This window comes from Myotis yumanensis, unplaced genomic scaffold, assembly GCF_028538775.1.
Source record: "Myotis yumanensis isolate MYYU_CA2020_CCGP unplaced genomic scaffold, mMyoYum1.0.hap1 SCAF_17, whole genome shotgun sequence".
Classification (NCBI taxonomy): domain Eukaryota; kingdom Metazoa; phylum Chordata; class Mammalia; order Chiroptera; family Vespertilionidae; genus Myotis; species Myotis yumanensis.
In genome coordinates, this window is record NW_027223768.1 from 20,312,178 (window position 1) to 20,340,108 (window position 27,931).

The 27,931-nt window shown below is 42.5% G+C and overlaps 1 protein-coding gene across 1 annotated transcript in view; it reads left to right on the forward strand.

The window, feature by feature from the left end:
* The window catches only part of PAPPA2 (pappalysin 2), a 216,731-nt gene that overhangs the window by 152,033 nt on the left and 36,767 nt on the right, over positions 1–27,931 (forward strand). The window contains exons 14-19 of the mRNA XM_070396761.1: positions 999–1,170; positions 4,525–4,702; positions 5,843–6,056; positions 22,829–22,997; positions 24,252–24,387; positions 26,032–26,141. Coding sequence (XP_070252862.1) covers positions 999–1,170; positions 4,525–4,702; positions 5,843–6,056; positions 22,829–22,997; positions 24,252–24,387; positions 26,032–26,141 — 979 coding nt within the window. The remainder of the gene's footprint in view (positions 1–998; positions 1,171–4,524; positions 4,703–5,842; positions 6,057–22,828; positions 22,998–24,251; positions 24,388–26,031; positions 26,142–27,931) is intronic.

Below are 27,931 nucleotides of genomic sequence, written 5' to 3' on the forward strand. Positions count from 1 at the left end.
CTCTTCCTCCCGTCTGCCAATGCTGGACAGACTTTGCCCACTGGTAGTTATAGCAACCATAGTTAATGGAACCCCATCCTGGTGGAAGGAAGCTCATTCACAGGGTTTGTTTTGTGTCGTATCTCAGCACCGATTTGTCCTCAATGATGACATGGCATAATTGGATGGAGTTGTTGAAAAATAGCACATGCTATTTCACATTAATTTCTTGGCAGAAAGCTGACATGAACCACAACCATTAATGACTCTGTTTTCCAGTACTTTCCACTTAACACATTGAAGAAATACGTTTTGTGGACATCGGGGCATGTAGCATCTATGGAACTTGGAGTTCTTTAGCATCACTAATGAGGTGTTCCGATCTGGTCCCATGGACAGTCAGGTTTCAGATACCTTATCCTGAGAGGTTGAATAGAGACTCAGAGACAAAGATGTATTTCCTGTACTACCTGTGCAATTATTAGGGTTGGGTTGGGGAAATGCCTGCTGGCAATTAATAACCCCTTCCCCAAACTCATTTAGTTCTCCCTCTGTTGGGGCTTCATGGAGTGTCTGAGGTGTACCCCAGCATTGCAGGGAATAACCAGAGCTTAAAGGCTTTCTTTACATCACACAACTCCAATCCATTCACCCTATACCTGAAAAGCATGGGTAAAAGAAGTGAGAATGTCACTGCCATATAACTTCAGTCCCATGGGCATAGGATTACAAGCAGCAACTTTAGCACATTCAAATCAAATTCATCTCTTTTGGACCAGTGCTTTTAAAATCAATTCTCAATTATTTCAAGGCAGTATGTGCATAGCCAAGACATTGTATTTTCCACCTTCTTAAAAAAAGTCACTGAACACTAATACAACTCAAGGAAAAATAAGGCAAATTGATGATGACGAAATTCACTGTAGTCATTTTGGCTAATATTTAGCATCACTGCCAACAGCACCGAGAGCAAGAAAATATCTTGCTGGTCTAAGATGCTTCTCTTTCTGTCACCCCAGCTGTGTCCATCGGCCCTGTGGGGAGCAGAGCAGCTGTGCGCCACTGCTGCTGGAGCACACGGATGTGGTGAACTGTACCTCTGGGGGGCCAGGTCACATGAAGTGCGCTATCACCTGCCAAAGGGGGTTTGCCCTTCAGGCCAGCAGTGGGCAGTACCTCAGGCCCATGCAGGTGAGTGGGAACCCGTGGTTATCAGGACCGAATTCCTGGGGAGAAAGGGTCTTCATGTTCCTCTCCCTGGCCTTATCAAGGAAGGGCAGGTGCTTGTCGATCAGGTGAAAGGAAAGATGACTCCAGCAAGCCAGGTGAAGCAAGGCTTTACAGAAGTGCAGGTGTCTAAGAGCCAGTGTTGTTCCCATTACCTGGGTGTCAGTTTCTCTCCAGATGGGCAGTAGGTAGGAATGCCTGTTCCATTCTTCTCCCTCTTCTTTGACCTTCAAGATGAGATGCCACAGTTGAGCCTTGTCCACAGTATGCAGGCAAGATGGGGGCAGCCACTTATTTGTGGTTCATGGTCTGACCCCCCAGTCCTCTTACAAGAAGGCTGGAGAAAAAGAGCTGATTTCCTTCCCTCAGTTCCTGGTGTGGGCATTATGTCATGATTCTACCCTTGATGGAATTGTCCAAATTTCTACAAGCTACCACATCTCTCTTTCCAGGATTTCAAGGTGACTTGGAGGTAAGAGCATGGCGTGGGAGACAGATCTGGAATGAAATTTTGGCTCCACTGTTTACTAGATGTGTAATTTTAGGTAAAAATCAACAAACAAAAGGAACTAACCTCTTTAAGCTTGTTCTCACATTTTTAAAATAATTAGGACAGAAGACTTTATGTCATTTTGTTATTCTGATGACTGATTGGAAATAGTTTTAAAGCTGCTAGCAGAATGATAGGCACAGAGCACTCCATTAAGCTACCATTATTATGAGCATGATGCTGTTTTCTAAATAAAAAATTGTGTTTTCCACTTTTTCTTTAGAGAGCTTTTGGTAGTCTGCAGAGCAATTTAACCCTGAAATCACCCATTAAGACATAACCATAATATGAGATAGAGAAAGGAGGCAGTAGGCCAAAGATAATAGTGCTCTAGGAGAGACTCAGCTAGATTCGGTATGATGAGGAAAGGGTGGGAGTGTGACTGGCAGTCAGATTTCAATGGTTTGGAAGAAAGGACTTTTTATTTTGTACCAGTTGACTGCCAGCAGGTTGTGGGTCAATGGAGAATTCACTTGCTTAGGGACAGTCAGAATTTAGAGACATAGTCATTGGCTTCAGGTGGTTTAGGATCTGCATAGAGAGAAACAGTTTCAATATACCTTGAGACTATCCTTGGTGTATGATGCTTTGGTGATATGATGCTCTTATCACCCACCCATTCTTAACCCAGCTTAACTTGCTCTAGAAAAGAGAAAAAATGAACAACAACAACAAAAAAGATGCAAAGATTGGATAAATTTTTGTGATAGGTAAGGAAGGGGAGAGAAGAGAAGACAGGCTTTGCAAGTTATTAAAATTAAGAGCAAATTCAAAACAAACATAGACAGTCCTTAATGAAGCCAGGAGAAAAACCAAGGCAATATATGCAAAGTTTGGGAGACATTCTTTAAATGATCATTGTGGTTTGAGCCAGATGTCCAGGTTGTAGGGTGTAAGGGACAGCATCTGAGTTGGGAGCTCATCCTTCACCGACCCTATGGTGGAGTCAGCTCTCCAGCCAGCCTCTCCTGCCCACTCCTACCCCCAACCCCCTTCCCAGGCCGGCCCCACTGTGGAAATGATACAATCCCAGCTCGTGATCACAAGACAGTGGGGATATTTGCTTTTTGTTGACACAAGAACTGAAACTAAATAGAAAAATGTGTCTGGCTTTGAATTGGGTCCTCCTGGCAGGCAACAGGGAAACATTGGGAAAGCAGGGCAGAGCTGGTAGCCAGGAGTGGGTGTCAGGGGTGACAGGTGCTTTCACTAGTCATTTTACCTCTGGCTTTGGCCACTGGTGGCTCCTGGCTGAGCCCCAGAATCATCTCTCCCACTCGCTCTCTTTGGCCTTTGGTAACCTTTTGGCTAGAGTGTCAGCTGTGTTGTGTGTTGTTTTTTTTCAAACATGCCCTGAGCTCCCAGGTCTCTCAGGCTCTGTTCAGTCTGCTCCTCTCACTCAGAACACTTTCTTCTCCCTCTTCCCCTCTGCTGCTGGGAAGTCCAGCTCATAGCTCAAAGGCCAGTTCCTGTGTCACCTCCCTCAGCACACTGTTCCTCTTTCCCAAGGATTGGGCAGTCCCTCCTCTCACCCTTTTGTGCTGCCTCACCACCATAGAACAAGTCCGTATATATGACATTGCTGTCGTTTTTATATATTATATTTCCTTTCTTTATGATCCCCATTTCCTACTTCTTTCATTGTTTGCATTCTTTTCGTTATATTCTCTCGATTCATCTTAGAAGGGGGTAGGATATAACCAATAAAAGCATATCTCCCATTTTTCTTCTGTACCTCCCTCTCTCCCTTTCTTTCTTTCCTTCTTTCCATTCTTTCTCCTTCAGGTGTTTTCTGAGCCACCGGACCAACCTATAATTTGCTTTGCTGGTAGATTATGATCCTTGAGCGTGTTTTTACCCAAATCTAGTACAGAGCCTGGCCTTCCAGGCCCTCAGTCAGTGTCTCTTCATTTACTTGGGGATGATAAACTCTAGGGCTACCCTGCAGAGCCGATGCCCAAGGAGATGGCTGGAACCTTTGAAGTTGAACCACAAGGTTTGGAAAGTGCCTAATAGGAATTATCAGAGAAGTGGCCTGATAATATTAATTCTCAACTGTTCTTAGATACTGTGCACCATCCTCAACTGAGATGACAATGTTCAGTAGCTTTATCAGTTGCCTTATCAGTAAGGGTCCCAGCAGGAAACAGATGACATGCTCAGAAGTGGGCAATTTCAAAGGATTTAAGAAAGGGATTAATTAATTGCAAAGATAGCAGCAGGGTATAGGGAAAGTACAGAGGGACAGTGCAGTCCCCAGCGGGAAGGGGCTGTTATCACCCAAGGCCTGGAAGGTTGACTGTAGGGAGCAGTTAGAGAACCCGCAGGAAGAGAGCACAGGAGCTGTGCAGAGAGGGCTGCTGAAGGGTGGAGCAAATCTGCAGCAACCCTCTAGGGAGGGAGAAGAATCAGCACCTTGACCTCTCTTTCCCTCCTCCCTCGCTAATCTCCTGCCAGTGTGTCCTGGTCAGAGGCCTGAGATGCACAGGGGCCAGTGGGGGAGGGTGGAGTGCGGAGCAGGAGACATATGTAGAGGGCAGCCCACAGCTGGCCTGGCGGAGCATCCCCATTCAGTGGTTCTCTTACACAACAGGTGCCTTCCATCAGCATCAGGTTGGGAGGCTATGTGTTAATACAATAAGGCATAAAAAGGGAGAAAGGCAAAACGATTTGTACCTCTTTTGAATGTCTGCACAAATAATCACCAGGAAGATCTTCTGATAAACGTTTTGATGTGACCTTGACAGAGGAAAATTCTCTGTTTCTAGAAGGACATTCTGCTCACGTGCTCCTCAGGGCACTGGGACCAGACAGTGAGGTGTATGCCCCTTGATTGTGGCCTTCCAGACCCAGCTCTGGTGAATTATGCAACCTTCTCCTGCCCAGAGGGAACCAGCTTTCTGCAACGATGCTCCATTTCCTGTGTCCCACCAGCCAAGCTGCAAGGTATTATTCAGCCAACCAGGCCCTATGTGCAGGGTCCCTTCAGTCCTTCTCTCCTTGGGGGTACTTTGAGGATCGTCCCTTTACCCCAATCCTCTTCCTATCTGCTCTGCTGGACCACCCTCTTCTGATAACACCAGCAAAGTCCCCAAAGGCAACATCACTCTTACCAACGACCTGGAAGGATCCCTGGATCAGGATCTCCTTACAGAGAGAAACTAAGGCGTTCTTCTATTTTTATTCGATTGTATGTCCTCTGGAGTCAAGTCAACCAGCAGTGTCCTGATAATATTAAGGAGAAAGCTACACTTTTTTATACATATTTTAAAATTTAATATTTACAACCATCCTATGGGTATGATGCTTTTAGTTCTGGTTCATAGATGAGAACGCAGTTACAGGATTTGTTCCTGGCTCTACTGGTAGTCACAGATGAAGACAGGGAGGAAAACCGGCTCTAACTGACCCCACACCTGCTCCTTACCTCTTCCTACACTTCCCTGTGCCTAACAATGGCTTGTTACAAATGCAGCTCCCTGAGCCCCGTGCTAACAGGTTCTGATGTAGAAGGTCAGGGATGGTCTGGTGATGGGACCATGAGAAGTCCATGGATTGCAACTTGGAGAAACCGTGCCTTCTAGTAGGCACATGGTGTAGTGTTTAAGCACAGAACTTTGCAGCCAAACTGCCTGAATTCAGTCCCTGCCTCTGTCTCTTACTAGTTCAGGCAAATTACCTAAACCCAATTTTCTCATCCCTAAATTAGGGAATAATAATGAGATCAATTTCATAGGGTTCTTGAGGTTTGAAGTTTACATGAATTACTACCTGTAACATGCTTAGAGCAATGACTGGCTTATAATAAGCACTATAGGAAGGTAATCCATTATTATTATTATAATGCTTCCCATGATTCTGTTAGGGAATAGTTATCTGACTTCTATTCTCTATAATAGGTCACATTGGATGTTCTGGGGGTAAGACATATAGGATAAACACTTGTCCCAAGTTTTCAGTGAAGTAGCTCAACAAAGAATAATGTCCTTTCCAAGAATGCCAATACATTGACAGGTTTTGGTTCTTTCTGCTGTGGTGTTTCTGCACTCTGTTCTGACCACCTGTGCTTCTCTTTCCTGGAGTCAGGACTCAGCCCGTGGCTGACCTGCCTTGAAGATGGGCTCTGGTCTCTCCCCGAAGCCTACTGCAAGGTGGAGTGCGACACTCCCCCTGCGATTCCCAACGCCAACCTGCTCCTGCCGCACTGCCTCCAAGGCCACCATGACGTGGGCTCCGCCTGCAGATACGAATGCAAACCTGGCTACTACGTGGTGGAAAGTACAGAAAGTAAAGTCAGGAAGTAAGTTGGATCACCTCTGGTCTTCGCAGTTCTCTCTACCCCATACCTTGCTCCTGTTCCCTCCTGTAAATCCCAGACCATTGTTTTGGGAGTAGTAGTAAGAGCTTCTGAGTTGTCCAGTGCTTATTTTGTTTGTTTGTGTAATTATGACAGGCAGGTTGACCAGGTGTGCTTTCTGAAGATATATTTTTTCCCATAGGAGATCCCATAGAGTTTCAACTGGGTGTTTTTTTTTAAATATATATAGGTTTCAGAGAAGAAGGAAGAGAGATAAAAACATCAGTGTTGAGAATCATCGATTGGCTGCCTCCTGCCTGCCCACACTGGGGATCAAGCCCGCAACCTGGGCATGTGCCCTTGGCCAGAATCAAACCGAGGACCCTTCAGTCCGCAGGCCAACGCTCTGTCCACTGAGCCAAACCTGCTAGGGCCACCTGGGAGCTTTTGAAAAGAATCTCTGCCCTAATGATCGCTTTCTTTAAAGCAGCGGTTCTCAATCTGTGGGTCTCGACTCCTTTGGCAGTCGAACGACCCTTTCACAGGGGTCGCCTAAGACCATCCTGCATATCAGATATTTACATTACAGTTCATAACAGTAGCAACATGACAGTTATGAAGTAGCAACAAAAATAATTTTATGGTTGGGTCACAACATGAGGAACTGTATTTAAAGGGCCAGAAGGTTGAGAACCACTGCTTTAAAGTAAGTGTTAGGAGCTTCCCAAGTGTCATTCTGTGTGTGGGAACATCCTCATCAGGACAGTTAGGGCTTATGGTTGAAACTCTGAGAGAAACTGCCTGGGCCACTCCCCAGTTTAAATACTTATTTGCTGTGTGATGCAGGGAAGTTGTTTTGCTTGTTTTTTTCTGTGCCTTAGTCTTTCTCCTCTATAAAATGAGGATAGAGGTAATAATATCTATATGGGGACTAGATTAATATGTATAAAACATAAGTTTCATTAAATTTAATTTTAGAGCATAAAAGTCAATACGTATTAGCAATTAGTATTGTCATTATAGCCTTTCTGCTTTTTTCTTCCTGGGCTCTTGTGAACACATTTTGAGATCCCGAAGCCTAGCGCCTGTCATCTGACAGCGTGGCGACCAAACACAAAAGCTCCCAGCATGTTGAAGAGGGAGGGCTTTGAAGACAGTCATGCTGGGACCCAAGTCCCAGTCACCCCCCTTTTTATCAGCTGACCAAACCCAATCGAGTTACTTAACTTTCTTTGGAAATTGAGGATACTGCCCATATCACACTATTGGGTTAGGATTAAACAAGATAACACATGTCCAGCCCAGTGCCTGCCTTGTGCCAATTGCTCAATAAGTGATTTCAGAAAAAGAACCATTTTCTAAACAGAAAACTTTCAGAAAAAGAAACTCCTTGTACTCAGTAAATAGTAGCTATTCTTTCGCTATTATAAATTAAGCCAATACAGGAGAAAGTCAAATTTATTTCTTACCCAGGACTTTATTAGAAGTCTGACTATAGTAGGTATTTTTTTAAAGTTTTGTTTTGTTTTGTTTTTGTTTTTGTTGTTTTTAGAGAGCAGAAGGGAAAAAGGGAGGGGAGGAGAGAAAGAGAGGACGAGAGAGAGAGAAACATTAATGTGAGAGAGACACAGTGATTGATTGCTCCCTTCATGCGCCCTAACCTGGGCCAGGGATCAAACCTACAACTCAGATACATGCCCTTGACCGGGAATCGAACCTGTGACTTTTTGGTGTGTGGGCCTACACTCTAACCACTGAGAATACTGGCCAAGGCAATACCCAGTTTTCTTAATGTGGGGTGGATTTTCCACGGCAGGAAAATCCCCGATCAGACTCACCTGTGAGAGGGGGAGAAGCAATCCCACTCCTTGTCCTCCCAGTTTGAGGAGGCAAGAGCCAGGTTGAATAGAATACTATAAATAATTCTGATGAAAAATTCACAGACGGCAGCACTCTGGTTCAGTGGACTCTGGCAGGTATAGTCAACAGTTTTTGACAATGGAAAATACATTTGCATATGATTTGCATAGGATCTAGGTCAATTTGCATAGGCACATATTGACAGGCAGTGAGTGCCCTGGTCAGTGAAGATGGTATGACAACGAGCTTGAGGCTGTTTCCTCCTGTCTCCTTGCCTCCATTTTCACACACATGCACCCCATTCAGGTGTCTGCAGAGCAGTGCAGTGAAGAATAATTGAGTGGGGGAGAAAAGTCTCAGGACCAGGAAGAACTAAGGGTGGCAGGATTGTTTCTAGCTCTTGGGCCCAATGAGACTCCCCTCAGAACTGTGGGACTTCTGCCCTACCCTGCATCTCCACTCCAGGTGGGAGCACACAAGGGGCATTCATTGACACAACTTTTCCAATGAATTGAGAAACTGGAAGCTTGCATCACAGCGTCGGCGTCATTTTATGGCTTAAATATTTACATTTGCAAGCGCCGCAAGCATCGTGTTGAGGAGAAATTAAGTTATTTACTGCCCCGTGTAAACTGGTTTAAATCTCAGTTTGTACCTGTTGACATAGCAGGCGGCTGATTGGTAATCAGAAATTTGCAGGTCGGTGTAAATCACTGTCACTTGCCACTGGTGTTTATGCAATGAACTGTGTTAGCCTTGTTCCTTGCTCGGTGGAAAGAGCCCAGAGTTGTATAAATGGGGCCCTCATCTTCTTTCTAGGGCATGTGGGCATGAGGAGAAGAAACTGAGAAAAGCAGGCAGGGAGATCAATCCAGACCCAATGGGCACATGCTGATTTGGTGCAGGTCTGTGAGCACTGGAAACTCCCACCTGATGGTCACATTCGCAACTTGCTGTTTGCATGACCCTGAACCATGTTCTTAATTCCCCCATGTCTCAACGTTTGCATCCACAATGTGAGGCATAGTAATTATTTCTATCCAACAGTGTTGTTTTGAGGCTGAAAGTGGATAATGTCCTGACAGCATTTCATAAACTATGAGGCTTAATCCATGTTCTGGGTATTACTTTTTGTTGATTTCTTTTTCAAAGTAGAAAACAATGACTCAAATATCAGCCAGGTTCCTTCCCTTCCTGCTTTTTCTCAAGTCTATTGAACATTGTTTCAAGAGAAAAGAAGTCTAAGTACTGGATCTGACTTCTCCTTCCATCCAACCTGTTTAAGCTTCATCCCATTCCACATGGGGATGTCCAAGGGCACAGCTGCAGCTGGCAGTCCCACCTGCATGCTCTGTGCCCGTCCCTGGGTTGGGAGTGAAGATCACATATGAATAAGACCAAGGCCCCGGCCTCAAGGAGCACACAGCCCCCATGCTCCCTCGCTCATGGGTGTTATTTCTCCTAGAAACAGTGTGGAAGGGGACATGGGTACAGGTAGGAGCTTTCTCCTTGACCCTGTATTCCTTGCCCCTCTTCCTGCAATTTGAGGGTGGTGCTGCCCACACTCAGTCTAATTCCTGAGATCAGGGAGATGTTATGGCTCAATCATGGGTCAAGTACTCTGAACTTGAAGTCATGAGTGGAGTCAGCATCACCCAAAGGCCATGGATTCTCCAGAGGAAAATTGAGGAAGATAGAAGTGAATGTTGAGGGGCAGAAAAAATTAATAAAGCAAAAATAAATGGCCATTATCTAGTGCAGCCATATGATCTTACAGCCATATCATGAAATATCCTGCTACCATTCATGATGTTTGGAAGAATATTGAAAACACTCACTATATAATCAGCACTAATTGAAAAAAAGCAAGAAAGTGATTGTTATAAATGGCACAATCCCTATTTTCCATATGAGAAGTACATTTTTATCACTTTTTCATGGGGTTTTGACTTTCCTTAAGAAATCCAGAATACTTGTCTCTTAAAAATTAGTGAGTGAAGCAGCATTTTTGCATGTTTCATTTTTGCAAGTTTCTTTAAGGCTTCTTTATTTTTGGAGATAATAGAGGAACAAACAAAATTGTAACTCCAAAGAAACTGTAAATTTTAGGTAGTTTCAGGAGTTCTTTCTTATTCACATTTTATAATACCCACACCCACTCTCCTTTAAGCCCTTTCCTTTTCTCCCATGCAATTTACTTCCATATATGCATCATCATTAATGACTCCTTTGTTTTATTACCCTAACTTCCTAGGGAGCTCAAATAAATGTGTTTAACTTAAAATTTATCAAAAACATTATATTATAGTCTCGCTTTCACACACTCATGGTTACCTTTTTCTCATTAGGTGTTATCTTTATGTGTGAAGGTTAGGTTAACCTCATTAGGGCCCATAATTTGACTTCTAAATTATTCCAACCTTCTAACTTTACTTAGGCTCTCTTTCTATAAGTCATTCATCAAGAAACCATCCAAAAGGTAGCCGTCAGATCTGCTTGAAAGTAATTATAAACAGCCATCCTTTTTGAGGGTTGCCCATGGGATCAGCTCTTCCAAAGTACATAAATCTATTTAAGTTCTATAAACACAAATCTAGGTCAAGAATGCAATAACTAACTAGGTCTCATATTTTACTGTTTACTGTTTAATGAATGTTTGGTTGGTAAACCTTTTCAATGGGTTTTCCTGATCCAACTTGGGAGGTGGGCCTGGGAAGCCCTGGAGCTAGCTGTGTGTACTTGACCCTCTCCACACACACAAGTCATTTGTGTGGCAGGGAGTTAAAAGCGTATGGTCTGGGCTTTGTCATTTTGGGTCAGTGATAATGATGATGGTGATATTGATTCCTCCTGTGTTCTATGTGTGCTGATAAATGGCACAGATATATTTTATTATAGAATAAAACAAAAGTATAATATAACATATGATATGATATTCTATAAGCTGCTATAATAATAATACATTTCAGTATATTATTATCCCCTATTATAAATGAGGAAACAGACTCAGATTATTGCTAATATATAGTGTTAAAACTGTTATGACCCCAAAGACCAGGCCCTTGGGTAAAAAGACTTTCAAGCTTGAGGAAATTAGTTTATTTCTATGGGCCTTCCCTCCCCGCCCCCACCCCCCATCTGTAAAATAAGAAAAAAATCTTGACTGACTTCAGCTCTGAAGTCTATGTTGCATTTTCTACCTCAGTAGAATCCATAAGAAGAGTTAACACTTGGCTATAAGAACATGGAGAGAAGTGATATATAATAATTTATCGCCACCAGGAAATAAAAAAGAAGCAGTGATACATTACAAGCACAAATACTACTTGGGCATGATCTTACTGGGCGATACTTAAAGGTTATACTTAGAGAACTTTTAGTCAGAAGGATGGCCAAAGTTTTATTCTCTTCCTCTCGAAGGGTTTGGTCATTTGTTCTCCACTCACTCCCAAGAGAACTGAATCCAGGTCTTCCTTGAAGATAGAATTTTGGAAATTTTTAAAAATTTCTAGAATTGAGTTTAATTTGTAAGTTAAAACTTTCCTGAAACTTCTAAAGAAGATGATTTAGTCACATTGCTAGGAAAGCCTTTTTAGTCCCAGGATTACCTCTTGGCTTAGTGTTCAATTACAGATTCCAGGGTCAGTGCGATCTGAATTTGGATCCTATCTCTGCTATTTATTAGCTCTGTGACCTCAAGCAAGTTACTGATTTGTGTTGATCATCACTATTCTTATTTTATAAAATGAAGATAATAGGAAATAGGAGTACTTATAGGGTTTTGTAAGGATTTAATGAGAGAATGGATGTAAACTATCAAACATAGTTTTTATTTTTTATTTAAACTTTTTTTTTGTTCATCCTCACCCGAGGATATTTTTTTCCATTGATTTTTAGAGAGTGGAAGAGAGGGGGAAAGACAGAGAAACATCAATGTGAGAGAGACACATTGATTGGTTGCATCCTACATGTGCCTGGAAAGGGGCCGGGGTTGGAGCCTGCTACTGAGAATCGAACCTCGGACCCTTCAGTCTGAGGGCTGACACTCCATCCACTGAGCCAAACTGGCTAGGGCCAAACACAGTTTTTAGTCATAGTAATCTTTCGGTCATCAGCAGCTGCTTTTTATTTATATCGTCAGCAGCAGCAGCAGCATTTCAACCACCTTAGTTGCTTTCTGTGTGCTTAACAGGTAACCTTCTTTAACAAGAAAAAGATTCAGCTACAGTTTTATCAGTGGCTGTTGTCTCCCAACCGTGGTTGCTCCCTATGCTCCAGAAGAACAGCATAAAAGCCAGAAAGAGTGAAGTTGACATTCTAAGTGGGAGGTACAGGTCCTCAGTGACCAGCTCGTTGGGGAAACACATTTTTCTGCCTATTAAAAATGCACACACACATCAAAACAGAAAGATCGTTAAATTGTAAAGAATGTGCACTTTCTTCCCCCAATCAGGACCTCTCTGAATGCTTCATTTCATCCCGCTGTCAGCTCACTGAGTTATCCAAATACTACCAAGGCTTCAATAGACCATGAAACGGAAAAGGGGAAGGAGGGGGCGGGGGATAAATGGAAATGAAATAGTCAGCAAGTTAGAGCTTGACACACTTCAGAAATGAGGGTGGGCAAGTAGGTTAGGCAGGTCTGGAGGAGACGGGGAAGACGTGTCCTGGAGACATTGCCTAGATTTGTAGCCTCTTTTGATCTTTTTGAGCCATAGCTTGAATCTCAGGTTCACCTGATTTTATTCTACTATAGGAAGGACAAGAAGGAGTTGGGTAATGCTTAAACTCCTTAAGTGTCCTGAATTTGTGATTTTAAACAATCAGTAAAAAAACTACCTAATTTTTAAGCTAGTATATGAGTAGGTGCTAAACATATGTACATATGTATGTATATACATGTGCTATCTATGATTTGTCAATTAAGGGATATAATCACCATGTACACTCATGCATCTATGAGAAATAGAAATTTTTTTATTAAATCATTTTCTGGCTTTTTAGTGTTTATAGTAAATACATTCAAAGTTTATCTTTGGAATCCTCAAATTCTCTTGCCATTGTAGGATAGATAATGTGAGCTTCAGGCTAATTTATTATGGCCTCTTTTGACCTCAAAGGACTGCATGTCTGCTCCACGCCTCGGCCACTCAAATGCACACTTGGGTGCAGTCCAGCTTGCTGCTGCAGGGTTCACGCAACCTTGGTGACTAGCATACAGGCCTTCACTTGAAACACATTTATTGAACTCATAAATTCCCCTGTGACCTTCAATCCCAGTCTAGGGAGCATCTTACTGTAAAACGATCCTTCCTCTTTTGATTTTATATTGATTGTTGATGTCTCTATTAATCAGAAAAAAACTTTAAATCTAGACTGAGGAAACACTGGCTTGTTCTATATAAGCCAGTAGGACTTTTTTCATCTCCTAAGCTTTCTGTCCTTTCTCTGCTTCCTTTTTCCTTCCCATCCTCTGCCTCAGGCTCTGCTAACTCCTCTGCAGCCTGCAGGGTAAGCATTACTCTTTGCTCTCTAGTGATGGGGTTATCTCAGGCCAAACTGATTTATGAACTGTCTCCTGAAGGATTCTGGGTGGGACGAAATATGAAGAATTAATTGGGATGGGAAGATTGAGTAGAATAATACTCCACACTCATAACACACACACACAAACACACACACACACACACACACACAGACACTCTGCGGGCGGTGAGGATGGAGAGGGGAGTGTGGGTGAGTAGATCCTTTGGTCACCAGAGCTAATGATTTCTGCTACTTGTTGAGCATTTATTGGGCTACATGCTTTATATAAACTAACTTATAAAATCTTCTAATGAACCTGTAAAGGAGCTATTGTTATCCCCATTTTTAGATAGGAAAACTGAGAAAGGGTAAGTAATTAATTAAAAGTGAGAGATTTATTAAGAGCCACAGCTGGAGTCTGAGCATTAGTCTCCTGATACCAAATCTTCTGCTCAGAACCACTCTGCTCACTGTCTTCCTGATGGGAGTCACCCAGGGCAGCCACTAAAAGCCTGCTGAGGGCTTCTGTGACTTCTGACTCTTCCTCTTCAGTTAAGGAAAATTGACCAGGAGAAGGTTAATCAGCCATTTCACTCCAACCCTCATCAGAGGGATCACAGATCAGGAAGACTGCAAAGACATGGTTTACTTGTGCCTTAGGTGTGTCACAACCTTCCAGAAAGTTCTCATACCTCATTAGTGGGTTTAGGTTTTATCATTTCTGTGGCTTCTGGACAAGGATACATGCAAAGAGCTTTGTTTTCAGGAAAAGCAACAGTGACATGCAGTGTTTGATCAGTTAATTCCCAGGGGAGTCAGAGTGGAGGGTGTGGATTTGTGTATAGACTGATAACACTTTCTATCACACTTGCCTGGTGAGTCAGACTGACCAGGAACCAGGGATGTAACAATGCCTGGAGGGATTCCTAAGATGAAAACTTTGTGAAGATGACCAAAGGATTTCTTACAAGTGGGAGAACCCACCTCTGAAATTGAATTCATATCATTTGTGGCCTTTTCCTACCAGAATTTTGTCCCACCTGACTTGCCCTGGCCCTGCCGCACCCCGCTTCCCTTCCACAGGGGCCATATATGGGCATATTTTTTTTTCCATTTAGGCTCCTGTCCAAGGCTTCAAACACGCACTACCTGTCACACCTCTGGGTTCTTGCATGCTCTGTTTCTTCTTTTTGGCATGTCGTCTTCTCTTTGTCTATTTAATGAACCCATGTCAAAGTGTCCTTACCTGTATCCTTCTTCCTTCAAGTTCCAGGCAGCACTGGTGGCCCCCTATTGTAGTATTAATGTTTGTTTCTACAACTGCTGAACCTAGTGTAGTGCATGGACACATACTAGGAGCTCAGTGAGTATTTGTTGGCTGAACTTACCAATGGACAAATAGCTGAATGATGAAAGATGGTGAAGGCAAGAGATTCCTACTGAACATTTCCATGTTTTGGACCCATTTCACCTGCATTTCAGCATAATCACCAGTTCCTCAAACATGGATTGAAGGGCAGAACAATGTTAATAGCTGTTGTATATGCTTGTGTTTGAGTTGCATGTATTAGAGCTGCGGTCGCCAACTGGTGGTCCACAGACCACTGGTGGTCTGTGAGGTCCAAAAGGTTGGCGACCGCTGCATTAGAGAAACCTTGAAATGTTTTTAGATCTGGGGGTAACCGGAGCAGATTTGGTAGGAAGATAACCCTTCAGCTGTATGGAGAATGTACGAGAGGGGCCAAGGGACTCGTGGAAAAGAGGGGTCTGTTGAACTTGAAGTGAGAGAGGCTGAGTGTTGAACAATTGAGGCAGTTGCAGAGAGAGATGAAGACAGAGCCCCAAACTTGAGTCAGGTGTGCAGACCTAGGGACAGGGCATTATTTCACCTGACAATTTGGAGACGTAAGACTTAGCAGCAGAAAGTCTAAAGATAGAAGGTGGGGTGGCCAGGCTTAAAAGTGCAACTGTCCAAATGTTTTTAGAGGTTAGCAGTGGCTCCTTCTAACAGAGGGGTTCTATTTCACAGAGGAGAAGAGCTTTGTATGGGGCATTATTTTTCATCAGGATAGAGTGGAAGACCAAAGCCAACGTGGGATGAGGCTGCAGATACTATTTTTTGTCCAGTAGAAGAGCTGGGCCATACACCGGGAGGCTTGGTGTTAGAGATGTGGGGTAAGGATGACAGGCTGTGGACCAGCCATGCTGGAATCAACCTGCTCTCCATTTAGGAGACTGGCTTGAGAAACTAGGTCAGCACTTCATTAAGAAGAAACTGGCGTGAAGGTTGGCAGTGCCGACAGTTCTATCTGGGTGGGGTAGAGGACTGTGTCTTTTAAGATGGTCTAGATCAGTACTTCTCAGACTATAATGGGCATAGGAATCACTAGGAGATCTCATTAGACTGCAGTTTCTGGGGTGGAGCTTGAGATTCTGCATTCCTAACATGCTCCTAGGTGATACCCACAAGGCTCCTCCTGGAACCAGTAAACAGGAAGGGGCTAAACTACAGTCTGAGTAAAGAGGCTTCTGATTTCAATGGAAAAACTGACCACATGTCAGACAAGAGACTTAATTAATGCTTCAGTTTTCTAGTCTATATAATGGAAATAATGTAATTACAACTTGCCCGTACATCTCCTTTTCAGGGATATTTTATGTGGTAGGACTTGGAGATACGCAGTACAAAGGTGCTAAGTAGAGGGAGGTGATCTGTCTGCAGCTCTGTTTCTAGGAATATGAGTGTTTTCGTATTATGACTTAGGCCTGACATCAGATCATTGTCCTCATTCCTGCTCTGCCATTAACTAGTCACATAACACCAGGCAAAGCTCTTTTTCTTCTCTAAACCTCACCTACCTCATCTGTAAAATAAACAGTTAAACATTCATTGAACCAATGTTTATTGGTGCCTGTTACATACCAGATATTGTGCTGGGCACAGAGGATATAAGAGTAAGGTCTTGCCCTCACCAAGCTTACATTTCAGTGGGGAAGACAGGCAATAGGAACTAAAAACCAGATTATTACAGGACTACAGAGGAAGCATTCTATGAAAGATATACAGGTGCTCTGATAGAAAACCACAAACATTAGAGATGTAAAATAAGGATGCTCTGGTTTTTATCTAAGTAATTCTTAGATAGAAACAAGAGCCCGTCAGGAGAAGGGCAAAAAAACAAGCATAGAGAATGGCACCAACGAACTCTATCAGGAAGGAACTTTGTTGTATGTGGAATTCTAAGTCCAGTGTGGACCAAGTGCATTAAAGAAGGTGAGTGGGTCATAGGATGAGGTCAGAAGCAGTGGGACCAGATTATGTAGGACCTCACAGTGAGGAGAGAGAAAGCATGGATTTTATTTTTTATGCAACAGGAGGCAACTGAAATGCTCTAAGCAAAAATAAATAAATAAATAATAATGACATGATCTAATTTATTTGTTTGTTTTTATAAAATACCCCTCTGACATGTCTTTTGACTGCATAAGAAGGGATCCAGAGAAGTAGGGTAGCCAGTCTTAGTGAGAGGTGAGCACTTGGGCGATCACTCATGGAGATATGTGCATGAGAAATGGAGACAGAGTCCAGAGCTGTTTGGGACATAAAATTGAGAGGACTTGCTGATGGATAGATGAGATCAGATGGGAGCTTAGGGAAAAGGTAAGTTGAGAGAAAGCGTAGAATCAAGAATGTCTCCTTAGTTCAAGTTTGAGCAACAGGGTGGAGGATGGTATTTTTCTGAGCTGGGATTGATTGAGGAAGAGCATGTGTGGAGATAAGGGGCTCAAGAAATCAGGTTACAGTAGCTCTTATCACAGGATGGTTTTAAGGATAAAGTGAGATAGATATGTATTCTACACAGTGCCTAGCACTTAAGTGCTCAGTGTTCCACTGTTATTCTGTTATTGTAATTACTCACCAGGGGCTAAGCACTGCAGACACCAGATGCCATCCATCAGCAAAGACCTGATCATTCTCTTGGAGTCAACAATCATACTTTACTTTCTCCGATGGAAAATAAATATTACTTTTTAAAACCCTGCCTTGGTGATAGAAAGATGGGGTAGACACATGTGTGCCTTAAGCAACATCAATCAAAATTTCAGCCAAGTTTTGATTAAAAGATCTTCATTTCTGGCAAAGATGTAAAAACCAGAAAGAGTACAGCTGGGATTTCAGTTCTAGGTGGTTACCATGAGTTCTGGAAATTAGAAAATGCATCTTCTAATTTGGAAATTGTGGTGATTTGTCTGGAGTAGTTAGAGGGAAAATCAATATAAACCTTCTACCCCAACTTCTCATGATACCATGTGCATAGTAAGGCTGTAGCTGTTTGGTCTTTGCTAAATACCCAGCCTTTTGACCAGGTTTTTAGGTGGGTGGTATTACTCCCTGGTGTCCATACCTATGGCTTAGTTTTGCTAGCATAGATTTTTATTAGTTTGGCAGCCTAGCTACCTATTAAAACTGTAGGAAAGTTTAAAAATATAAGGTACTAAGTCAGCCCAAGAGAACTGTTCTGTACACCTGTGAATCAAGGTTTGTTGTGTGTGTGTTTTTTTAAATGGCTTCCACATCATTGTCTACAAATGTCATTTGATAGCCATTGGTCTAATGGTCAGGGTGTTATATCATTATTTCAAAAATCTGAATTCTATTTTTGCTTTAGCCAGTGGCTTGCTTGCTATGTGGCCTTGGCCAAGTCACCTCATGGTTATTAATGTGCAGTTTCCTGCCTGTAAAATGAGATAGTTTCACTTCTCTTACTCCACTGGGATAAAGAAAATATACTGAGCTGATAGGCAGTGAGTAGAATGTTTCATGGGAAAGGCATTTGTGTTAGCACAGGTAGCTAGATATTAATAAAGAAAGGGAGCAAATGGAATCAGATATTAAGATCAGACACTGCCTCATTCACTAGGAAGTCACAGCATCCTCTGCTGAAGGGACTTAGCATGTCGGCCAGCCTGATAGTGTGATTATGGAGGGTGGGGGGATTTCTCTACTGGGCATGTGCCCAGTAGAAGCCAAGGTGGTGCAGGGGGAGGTCCTTCTACTTTGAGGCCTGCACAGTAGGAGCCAAGGCAGTGATCATAAAGGGGAGGTGTCTAATCTGGGTAAAAGACCAGATTAGTTGGGGGGGCCCAACACAAGCCCCCAAAGGATTGAATAAGAGATTGGTTAGTTTGAAAGGGTGCATGGTCTTTCCCAAGCCTCAGGTAATACAATCAAAGCTTATATTGGTGGCACCCATGCATTGTTCCTGCAAGTGCCCTATTTGTTCCTGTGTTCCCTCTCTTAGCAGCCATGCAGGCCCAGCAGCTGAGGCAGCCCAAGTGTGGGCCTCAAGTGTGGCTCTACTAGTAAGTGTGGGCCTGTGCATAACAGTGCTGGCTGAAGCATAGCTGGGGACAGAGACTAGGCTAGCCAGATGGGGAAAGAGCTTTGGCATGGACTGAACCAATGGCACAGGATTTCTGGACCCTGGACCTTCTTCTGGGCTTGATGAAGACAAGGTTGGACTTATTCCTGGCTGTGGATGAGACACAGAGTCCGGGCACCTAGGGACAGTCCTTTGTGTTTGCTCCAGCTTCAATAAATCTCACCACTGCACCTCATCCTCCCATTCATGGGTCACCAAAATGCTTTTCTCTTGACTCAGCAGAAGAGCCCTATTTCAACCTGCAACATCTGGACTAGACTATCAAAGACGTCTTGGGATCTCTGTCCTGGTGAGGACCTGTATACATGCATTGGTCTAGTGTCCAATGCCCTCATTCTTAGAAATGCAAACTCATTCACTTCAATGACTTCACAGTGCCCCTTGGCTCTTAATGCATAGACTTTATGGACCATTGTGAATAATACAGTTTTGTTCTGTTTTTTTCATTAAGGGCATGTGCTGGAGGGTGGGAGTGGCTGGGGAGAAGTCACTGGGGGAAAAGGAGACATATGTAATACTTTAATCAATAAAGAATTTTTAAAAATCAAAGAAAAAAATCCTTGGGTAAGGATTAGCAAAATAAAATAAAGCTAGTGGTCACTCCTCAACATCAGCAAACTAGAAGAGGCAGCCGTGGCTCCACTGGAGGTCAGAGTCCTGCCGTTGGTATAGGCGTCAATCCTCTTCGAGGGCCCTGTGTAGAAACCACATTTCCTAGAGGTTGGAGGACCCTCAGACACTCTGAGTTCCTGAGTTCAAATTCCAGAGTTCCTGCCACAATTACAGGCAACATGGCCAGAACCAGATCATGGCATTCAAGTACCACAGGATCTCAGGATAAATGCCATAAACAGGATTGACAGGTGTCGACATGGGCTGTTGGGCCTGAGGAATGGATGCTTTGTGAGAAGCCTGAGGAGAGACATGACATGCAGAAGCTGTGACAGGCTTATGGAGAGGTGGCCATAGGAGACCATCCCTGTACAAGGGAGAAGAAATTGCGAGGAGAATCTGTGGGGATCACTTGTAGAAAGGAAACTGGATTTCCTAGGGAGTCAGGACTCTCTCCCATCTGTGTCACTCCTGCCTATGGTGCTTCTTATGGGGTCCAGCGACACTGTGAAATATGCTGCCTCCCTTTCTACCTTCCAGCATTTCCCTTCCTCTGATGGTTTATAGCACAGGACCTGTCACAATGTCCAGGCACCATCCACTGCACCCACCTTGCTCTGCACCATCCAAGTTTGATCTGTCTCCCCTCACCCCTGAGGTTATTAAGCTGGCAAGTGACTATACGAAATCGACCTTGTTGAATGGCTCCTCACTCTGGGCAAGGAAAGGGAGGACTGTTTTCCTGGTTGAAGTGTTCCAACCAATTCAGAGAAAAATACCACATGAAGTCAAAATAGTATTGTCCTGGCCAAGTGAGGGTTTCCCTTTCTAACCATGCTGACATGCAAGGTTTCACAGCCTCACTCTCTCTCTCCAGCTGGGGGATGTCGGTTCAGCAGAGGTAGGGGAAGGATTTCAACTGTGGGAGGTGGTGGAAAGGAAAGAGTCCCTGGGAGGATATACTCTCTGTAGTGGGAAGAAGAGTGAAGTATCCAGTCCAGGAGAGAGACAAAAAGGAGCTTTCTGAGGTAAAAAACAATGGCAAACCCTTCGTTGAAAGTGCTTTGGGGAAGAGATTTTAAGATGACGCCTTCCATTAGGGAAAGAAGTCATATACCAGAGAATACATTATGTGTGATTTCATTGATCTAAAATTCAAGATCAGGCCAAACTAATCTATGCTGATGAAAGAATAGTGCAGGTTGCAGGCGAGTGGGGAGGTTTAACTGGGAAGGAACACCACAGGAGCATCAGGGGACTGGAAATGCTTGGAATCTTGATCTGAGTGATGGTTACCATGGTTCCCCAGCTTTGTGCACATGTAAAATTCCTTGAGCTGTTTACTAAGATTTGCCTAATGTTGTCTATGTAATTTATTACTCAATTTAAAAGTTTTAAATGAATCTTCTGTTTTTGCCACACCAATAAATAAAGCATCAAGATAAAGGACGTCTGGGATACTCCGTAGGAGAGAGATGCTATTAATATTCAAAGTGGACTGTAAAGCATAAAATGGCAATTAAGCCTGACACAGTGGAAGGACCACTGGCTCTGGCAGCAGGTTGACCTAGGTCCAAGTACTGTCTGTATCCTTTCCTGTGGATCTCTAGCTTTAATGTTCTCTGAGGCACAGTTTTCTTCTCTGAAATATAGATAATATTTACCATTAACTGCTGTTTGGGAGATTCAGTGAAATAATATATGTAGGTATCTGGCAAGTGAAATAATATATATAGGTGAAATATAGCTCCAAAATAGTATTTATTAACATATAGTAGGTATATGGCCACATAAGCTACAGTGCTAAAGAATTCCAGTCATAAAATCAGATTTCTATTATAAAATATTCTTGGGAATAAAGGTATGACTATTGAATAATAAATGAAGCCCTTCACTTATTTCTAAGTGGATATTGTTAAAATATTAAATTTTATTTAAATTATTTTAAATCAGATGCATGCTGTGCTATAGGACCTTGGGCAAATTACTTAACATCTCTGAGCGTGTTTCTTTATAACATGAGAATGACAAAACTATTTCATTAGGAGTATTCTGATTATTCAGTTGGTTAAACTATGTAACATGCTCTACAATGAGCCTAACACACTGGGAATTTGGGTTAAATGATTCAATTTGGCAAATATTTAATTAATGCCTAATATAAGCCAGATATTATTTAGTTCCCATGAATGAAAAAAAACAAGAATAAGATTCCTTGTCTTCAGGAAGCTTCTGACCTACTGAGAAAGACAAATGTTCACATTTATAAAGCAATGTGATAAAGTTACACTATTGTAAAGTTTGAACACTGGGGAAATACACAGGAGGGATTGTATAGTAGTACAGTAACCAATTAGAAGTGCGTGGATGATGGGCATATTTAAATTTACAGAGGACATTAGGATACTGGGAAATAGCAATTTAAGGTCACCATGTGATTGAGTCAGTGGCCAAAGGATTATTTCTATTTTAGAATCACAAGCTTATCTGTACCTAGGAATGTTTTGAATCAGAAGCAAATTCATTGAAACTGCAAAATGGAAAGAACCTTCAAATTGGCAGTGAGTCAGAAGAGGAAGGGGATGGAATTCTCAGTAGCAAGTCCTCATTGGTTGGTTACCATCCACCTCCAAAGCAGCCTCTTTGGTTGGAGGCCATGTCTCTGCATGAGAAGGGAGGGCGAGTCTTTCAGGACAGTGTTGAGTCATGTCTACTTTGAGAATTTGATGAAAGCCACGAATGCTTTCCAGGGAAAAATATCAACTATAAACAAACAAAATGACCATGGAAATCTCCAGCAAGGCTTTTGCCCTTCTGAAGTTCAGGGTGAGAGTCTCTGTTTTAAAAGAAGATTCATAAAACTGCATCTTCTCCCCTCTCTGGAGAACCAGTAAATATTGGCAACTTAAATTATATCACCATAGTAACACTGATGACCCTCTGATCCCTACTGGGTGGTCCCCTAAGTGTGTGATAACCATGTTTGTATTCCAGCCTACCAGTGCACTTAGGTGTGAGACTGCTCCAAGATGAAAGGCTTAGAGAAAACCCAACTGTAAATAATCTAGACCCTGCACTGATATTTACCAATCTCTTTTGAGAACTCTATATCAAAGGTTACTATACACAAGCTACTACTATCACTATTAAGTGTACATTGCTATTTTTCCTTCCATGTCTTAGACATTAGATTGGAGAGATAGGGCATTTGGCTAACCAAATCCAACTGCCCCTGCCTATTTGCGAATTCTTATCATATATTACTAAGGATCCAGTGTTTCCATGACCTTTGTGAGTCAGTCTGATGGACTATTATGTTTTATGTCTTATCAGAAAGTTCCTGAAGATACAGTGCCTGGAGGATGGAACCTGGGAGCAAGGCAGCTGCATCCCAGTGGTGTGTGAGCCCCCCTCTCCTGTGTTTGAAGGCATGTACGAATGTACCAATGGCTTTGAGCTCGACAGCCAATGTGTGCTCAACTGTAACCAGGAAAGTGAAAAGGTAAGGATGACTTGAACTTTGTTTTGGGCCAGGCTGTACCCTAATCTTGATGACCAATCCAAGAATATTGAGTAGAAATGATATAAGTGAATCCCAACACACAGGGCGTTTGGATACGTTGGTAAATTCCAAAAAAAGGCTGGGGTTCTGATTCAGCAATGTGATTTCCTCCCATGTGTGGCCACTGACCTAGGAATACCAATATTACATTCTTCAATGGAACAGAGTCCTGAACAGACACATGAATTCCTTAATAAAGGCAAAGCTGAAAGTGCTGCTTGACTTTTATTCTCTCTGGGATTTTGGCAGAAGAGGTCCCATGAGAAAACTATAGTCTTATCATGGTTATATGATTAAGATCAATTTTATTTTGGAATCTTTAATAGTACCACAAGATACATGAGACAGGAAGTTAAGCGGGCTCTCTAGGCAAAGATCAGTGACCTTGACTGCTCTCCTTGCACATGTCTATATCTCAGTGTCCAGCACTCTAAGATAAGCACTGCAGGACAGGTGTGAAAAGAATATGCTATGGATATGACAAGAAATCAGACACATCCGTTTGCACTGACTGTTTAAGGACTCACGAAATTGGCCAGATGAAGGGACAGTTATCTGTAATTCCAAAAACTCACTTTCTTGGGTTTCATGAATTAGTGCTACTCTGTATGTTCTTTGCATTTAGGATACTTTGTGTTGCTGGAGGTGTGAAGCCAAGAGTCACACAAACCAGCACACATGTGGAGAAAGGCAACAGAAATTTGATGAGATCCAAAGTAACTCTGTTGTATCCATTCAAGCAGAAAGGGAAAAAATACCTTCAAAATTTTGTGAATTAGTTTCACTAGGTCAACTTCATCTTGAAAAAAGTCTGACATTTGCCACAAACAATATTTGTGTGACAGTATGGATGAATCAAAGAAAAATAGCACCAGGGAAAAAAAATTTCCAAAAATATCTCAGAATACATAGGCTATAGTGGATAGCTCATTCTATGTTTATAGCCAAAGGAAAACACATCATAAATAAATTTCATTAATGACAAAATTCTTCATGGTTCCTTCACATGAAAACATTAAAAAAATTGTCATGACATTTTTTGGTCAGTAACAACATGACTTATTATTTCAAGAGTATCTTTTATTCTAAGTTCTAGAAGTTGGAGAACACTATCATTTGACTCCACCCCCTCTCCCCACTCTAAATGCAGTTAACAAAGCAATAATGAAATATTCTTTACTTTTGATCGTCTAGCTTTCCATCCTCTGCACGAAGGAAGGACTGTGGACTGAGGAGTTCAAATTGTGTGAGAAGCTGCAAGGGGAATGTCCACCACCACCCTCAGAGCTGAATTTTGTGGAATACAAGTGCGAACAGGGCTATGGGATCGGTAAGTTCAGGAAGAGATGCCGATTCTGTTCCCAAATAATCTTTTTATTAGGCCTGGCTGGATCTTGAATAGATCCACTGTTCTCCTTGAGGAGTGGATGGATATGCAGTTGACTCTGAGCTGTTTCAGTAAAATAGAAATCTAAAACAAATTCATTCCTTTTACTCCTCCACATGTGTATAATGTTGGTGCAGCTGCTGAGCTATTTGCATAGTGTCTGGTCATTTTGCCTACTTCACTGCAGGCTGAAAGTGGATGAGTTTGGGGAGGAGTTGCAGTTCCAAGAGGAGAGGTGGGAAGGTGGAGCCACACACCCAGCAAGTGCTAGGCTCCTCTGCAGTGTGGCTGCAGCAGAGAACTCCTGAAAGGGACGATTTGAGATTGCATTTGCTTGTGTGGCTCTTCAGCCATTCTTTCCCTGCAGAGGACCAGGCTCCAGAGCCTCTGGGCAATTTCTTAATCAAGTAATTGCAATTAAAGGTCTCTGTGACCAGAACTGGTTTATAGTGATGTGGACTCAACTTGGCCCTGGCTAGACCAAATCATCATGGGAAAGAGATGCTGTTGGTGGAAAACCTTGTGAGATTAATGCTAACTCTACAAGCAAGCAGTGATTTTATAAGCCATTCTAACTTGTGTAATGCCAGTGGATATAATTGGAGTTCATGAGAAAGCTCATTAGTTTCTGAGACGATTCTTTACCCTCTTCAAATTGCCCTTTTCACTGAGATATCTTGAGGTCAGGCAGTGGGGAGCTTGGACTGTGCTTCTCAAGTGGTGTTTCATGAACAAATTCTCATCTCTCCACCCTCCGAATATATGTCATATATTCACATATATAGAGTCCTTCAGAGTCATGTGGCTCTTTGAGTTATTACACAAGTTAGCAAAAAACAACAACACATCAAAACAGAGATAGTGAGAGCTGAAAAGAAACTTGGAGATCATCAAATCTATAGATGAGGAAATAGAAAACCCTGGAGTGTACCTTCTTTGAATAGAATTTTGGAAGACACTTGGACTCCATCTACAAAAGAGTGGAGTCCAGGATTTTGCTTCAAGAGGCAAACATGTGACCAAAATCTCTGCTTTTGATTTCCCATCATTTCTTCTTTTAATCACATCATTTTCGTGCACGGCTGCCAACATAACGATCATCAGTGTAGAAATTATTAATCTGCCTTCAAAATTTATGGGTCAGCTAGTAAAGTCCTTAGGTAGTAGATGCTTTGGATCCTGTAGGCAGAAATAATATTAAATGTACTTAAAATGCATCAACCAGTCAGGAGAGACCTTGGCTAGCCAGAGTCCCGGAGTGGGGTCCTGGATGTCTGCTGGACCAGGACTTAATCTTTTAACTGCTGGCTCATGCAGAGATTCCGAGGTTCCAAAGGAGTTCAAAAAGAGGAGTGGTCACCTGGGGCACAGGGCATGAACTTGGGGGCAGAGGCCCTTCACTAATTGTGTATACAGTATCTTCACAGGTGCATGGAAGAGGAATATCAGCCCTACCCTTACCCATGATAATGATGACCCACAGCATAGAGAGCAATTGCTGAGGAAAAAGCAAAACTGTTGATTCCAAATGAAAAAGACTGAGATCTGAAAAGTTCATGTGTGTGCTGTAAATTTCTGTTCCCTCAGGTGCAGTGTGCACCCCATCATGTGTAGTGCCCCCTAGGGACCCGGTGATTCTGCCTAAGAACATCACTGCAGACACTCTGGAGCACTGGATGGAGCCTGTCAACGTCCAGGTGAGCAAAGGGACACTTTCACATATCGGGGACAGAGCAGTTCCAAACAGACAGCATATTCCCTGGAATAATTTCAGAGGCTTTCAAAGCATCCTTAAGGGGAACAATTACATGGGTCATTTCCTAAAGAGAAGGATTGCAAATCAAGAAGGAAAAAGAGGAAAAGCTTGAGAAAAAAAGATGGCCCACATCCAAAGGAACATTTCAAAGATAATATAGAAGGAAGACTCTGAGACATAAAGAACAAATAATACAGGAAGGGAATTAAGATGGAAAATTTACTTCCATCTTTAGCCTTGCCAACAGAAGAGAGTAAGGATGGAAACATGCTGTTATTTTTTAAATGTTTCAGGCTGTGAGAAGCAAGAGGTAAGGGTTGAAATTGTCAAGTGGACTTTCAGGGCCTTTGTTGTGAAGGCGTCTTCCTTCCTCACCTACTACACACAGACATCTAGGCCTTTCTATGGTGATGGCACCAGCAGAGAAATATCCCGATAGAAAGGACGCTAAACAAAAGGGCTCTCGCAGTCCAATAAATGCCTGCCCATCAAGGTGACTGAGCAGTGGAATCTGGTAGTTGGGACAGGCAGGAGACAGCCAAACGTCCAGGCAGTACCATTGCTCACACCCAGACACAAGGGCCTCTGCTGACTGCCCTCCTACAGCACCCAGAGGCCTGAGGTCCAGGGTGCCTGACTATGGAGTTGTTCCTTAGACTGTTGCTGGGAGCACTTGGTACTTTCCTCATCTTTGTTTTTCCTCTTAATTTGTTTCTTCCCTTTTCTCTTATCTGTAATTCTAACACCACAACCATAAGATTCTTGAGGGTAGGAATGATGCCTTACTCTTATTCCCAGATGTCCTCAATGCATGACTCATTCATCCCCTGCTCAGAACAAGGTTGCCAGATAAAATGAAGGAGCTCAGAGAAGAGTGGCCCCCACCTCCAGAGAGCCATCTCTCAAGGCAGACCTGATTTTCCCACAAAGCCTGTGCAAGGTTGAATTTTTATGATTAACCATTGTGACGAGAGAATGTTTTATGATATCTCATGGCTTTTCTATTTAAGATGGGAAATTAAGGTTTTGACTTCCGCAATGAAGAAGTGGTCCTTGAGGAAGCTGATTTCATGGAGAGATTACTTTCTATGTATAATGTGGCAATTGTTTGGGTGTAAATGAGTTTTTCTAAATTGTATTTGAAAGTGTTTGTTTCTGAAGTACAAGAGCATCCATCATAACATCCTATTTCCCATAGTAGTTTGCTTCATAAATCCATTTTTTATAGACAATGCTTTTCTTTTTTTTAGTATATTATAATTATGAAATCCAAATTAATGTAGTGAGGTCCAAATTAATGAGATTTTCCTGTGGCTGCAACATGTTAGGTTTGCGAATTCTCAACACTGCATGAAATCCCTTTCTTAACCTCCCCAGTTTTTCAACAGAATTGCTCAGTCAAAACAAATCTTAGGATTTCTGGCTCTGTTTCTCAAAATTGGTCCCCAAAAGATTAATAATTACTAAAATAACAAAATGTTTTAAGAGGAAGAGAGAAGCAGGAAGAAAAAGAAAAGATCGTTTCCTCCAGGAGCCATAATTTCAAATAGAATGGTGTCACCCACCCTTCTGCCTCCTCATGTCCTAATCCTGGCCACCACCCTCCAAAGTGTCCCCTTGAAGGGTACAGCTATGTCTAACAGTTCCAGTCATATTTGCCCCACATCAGTGGGAAAACAAATGGCCCAGTCCCATGAGCCCTGGAAAGGTCATCTTTTGCATCAGTTTTAA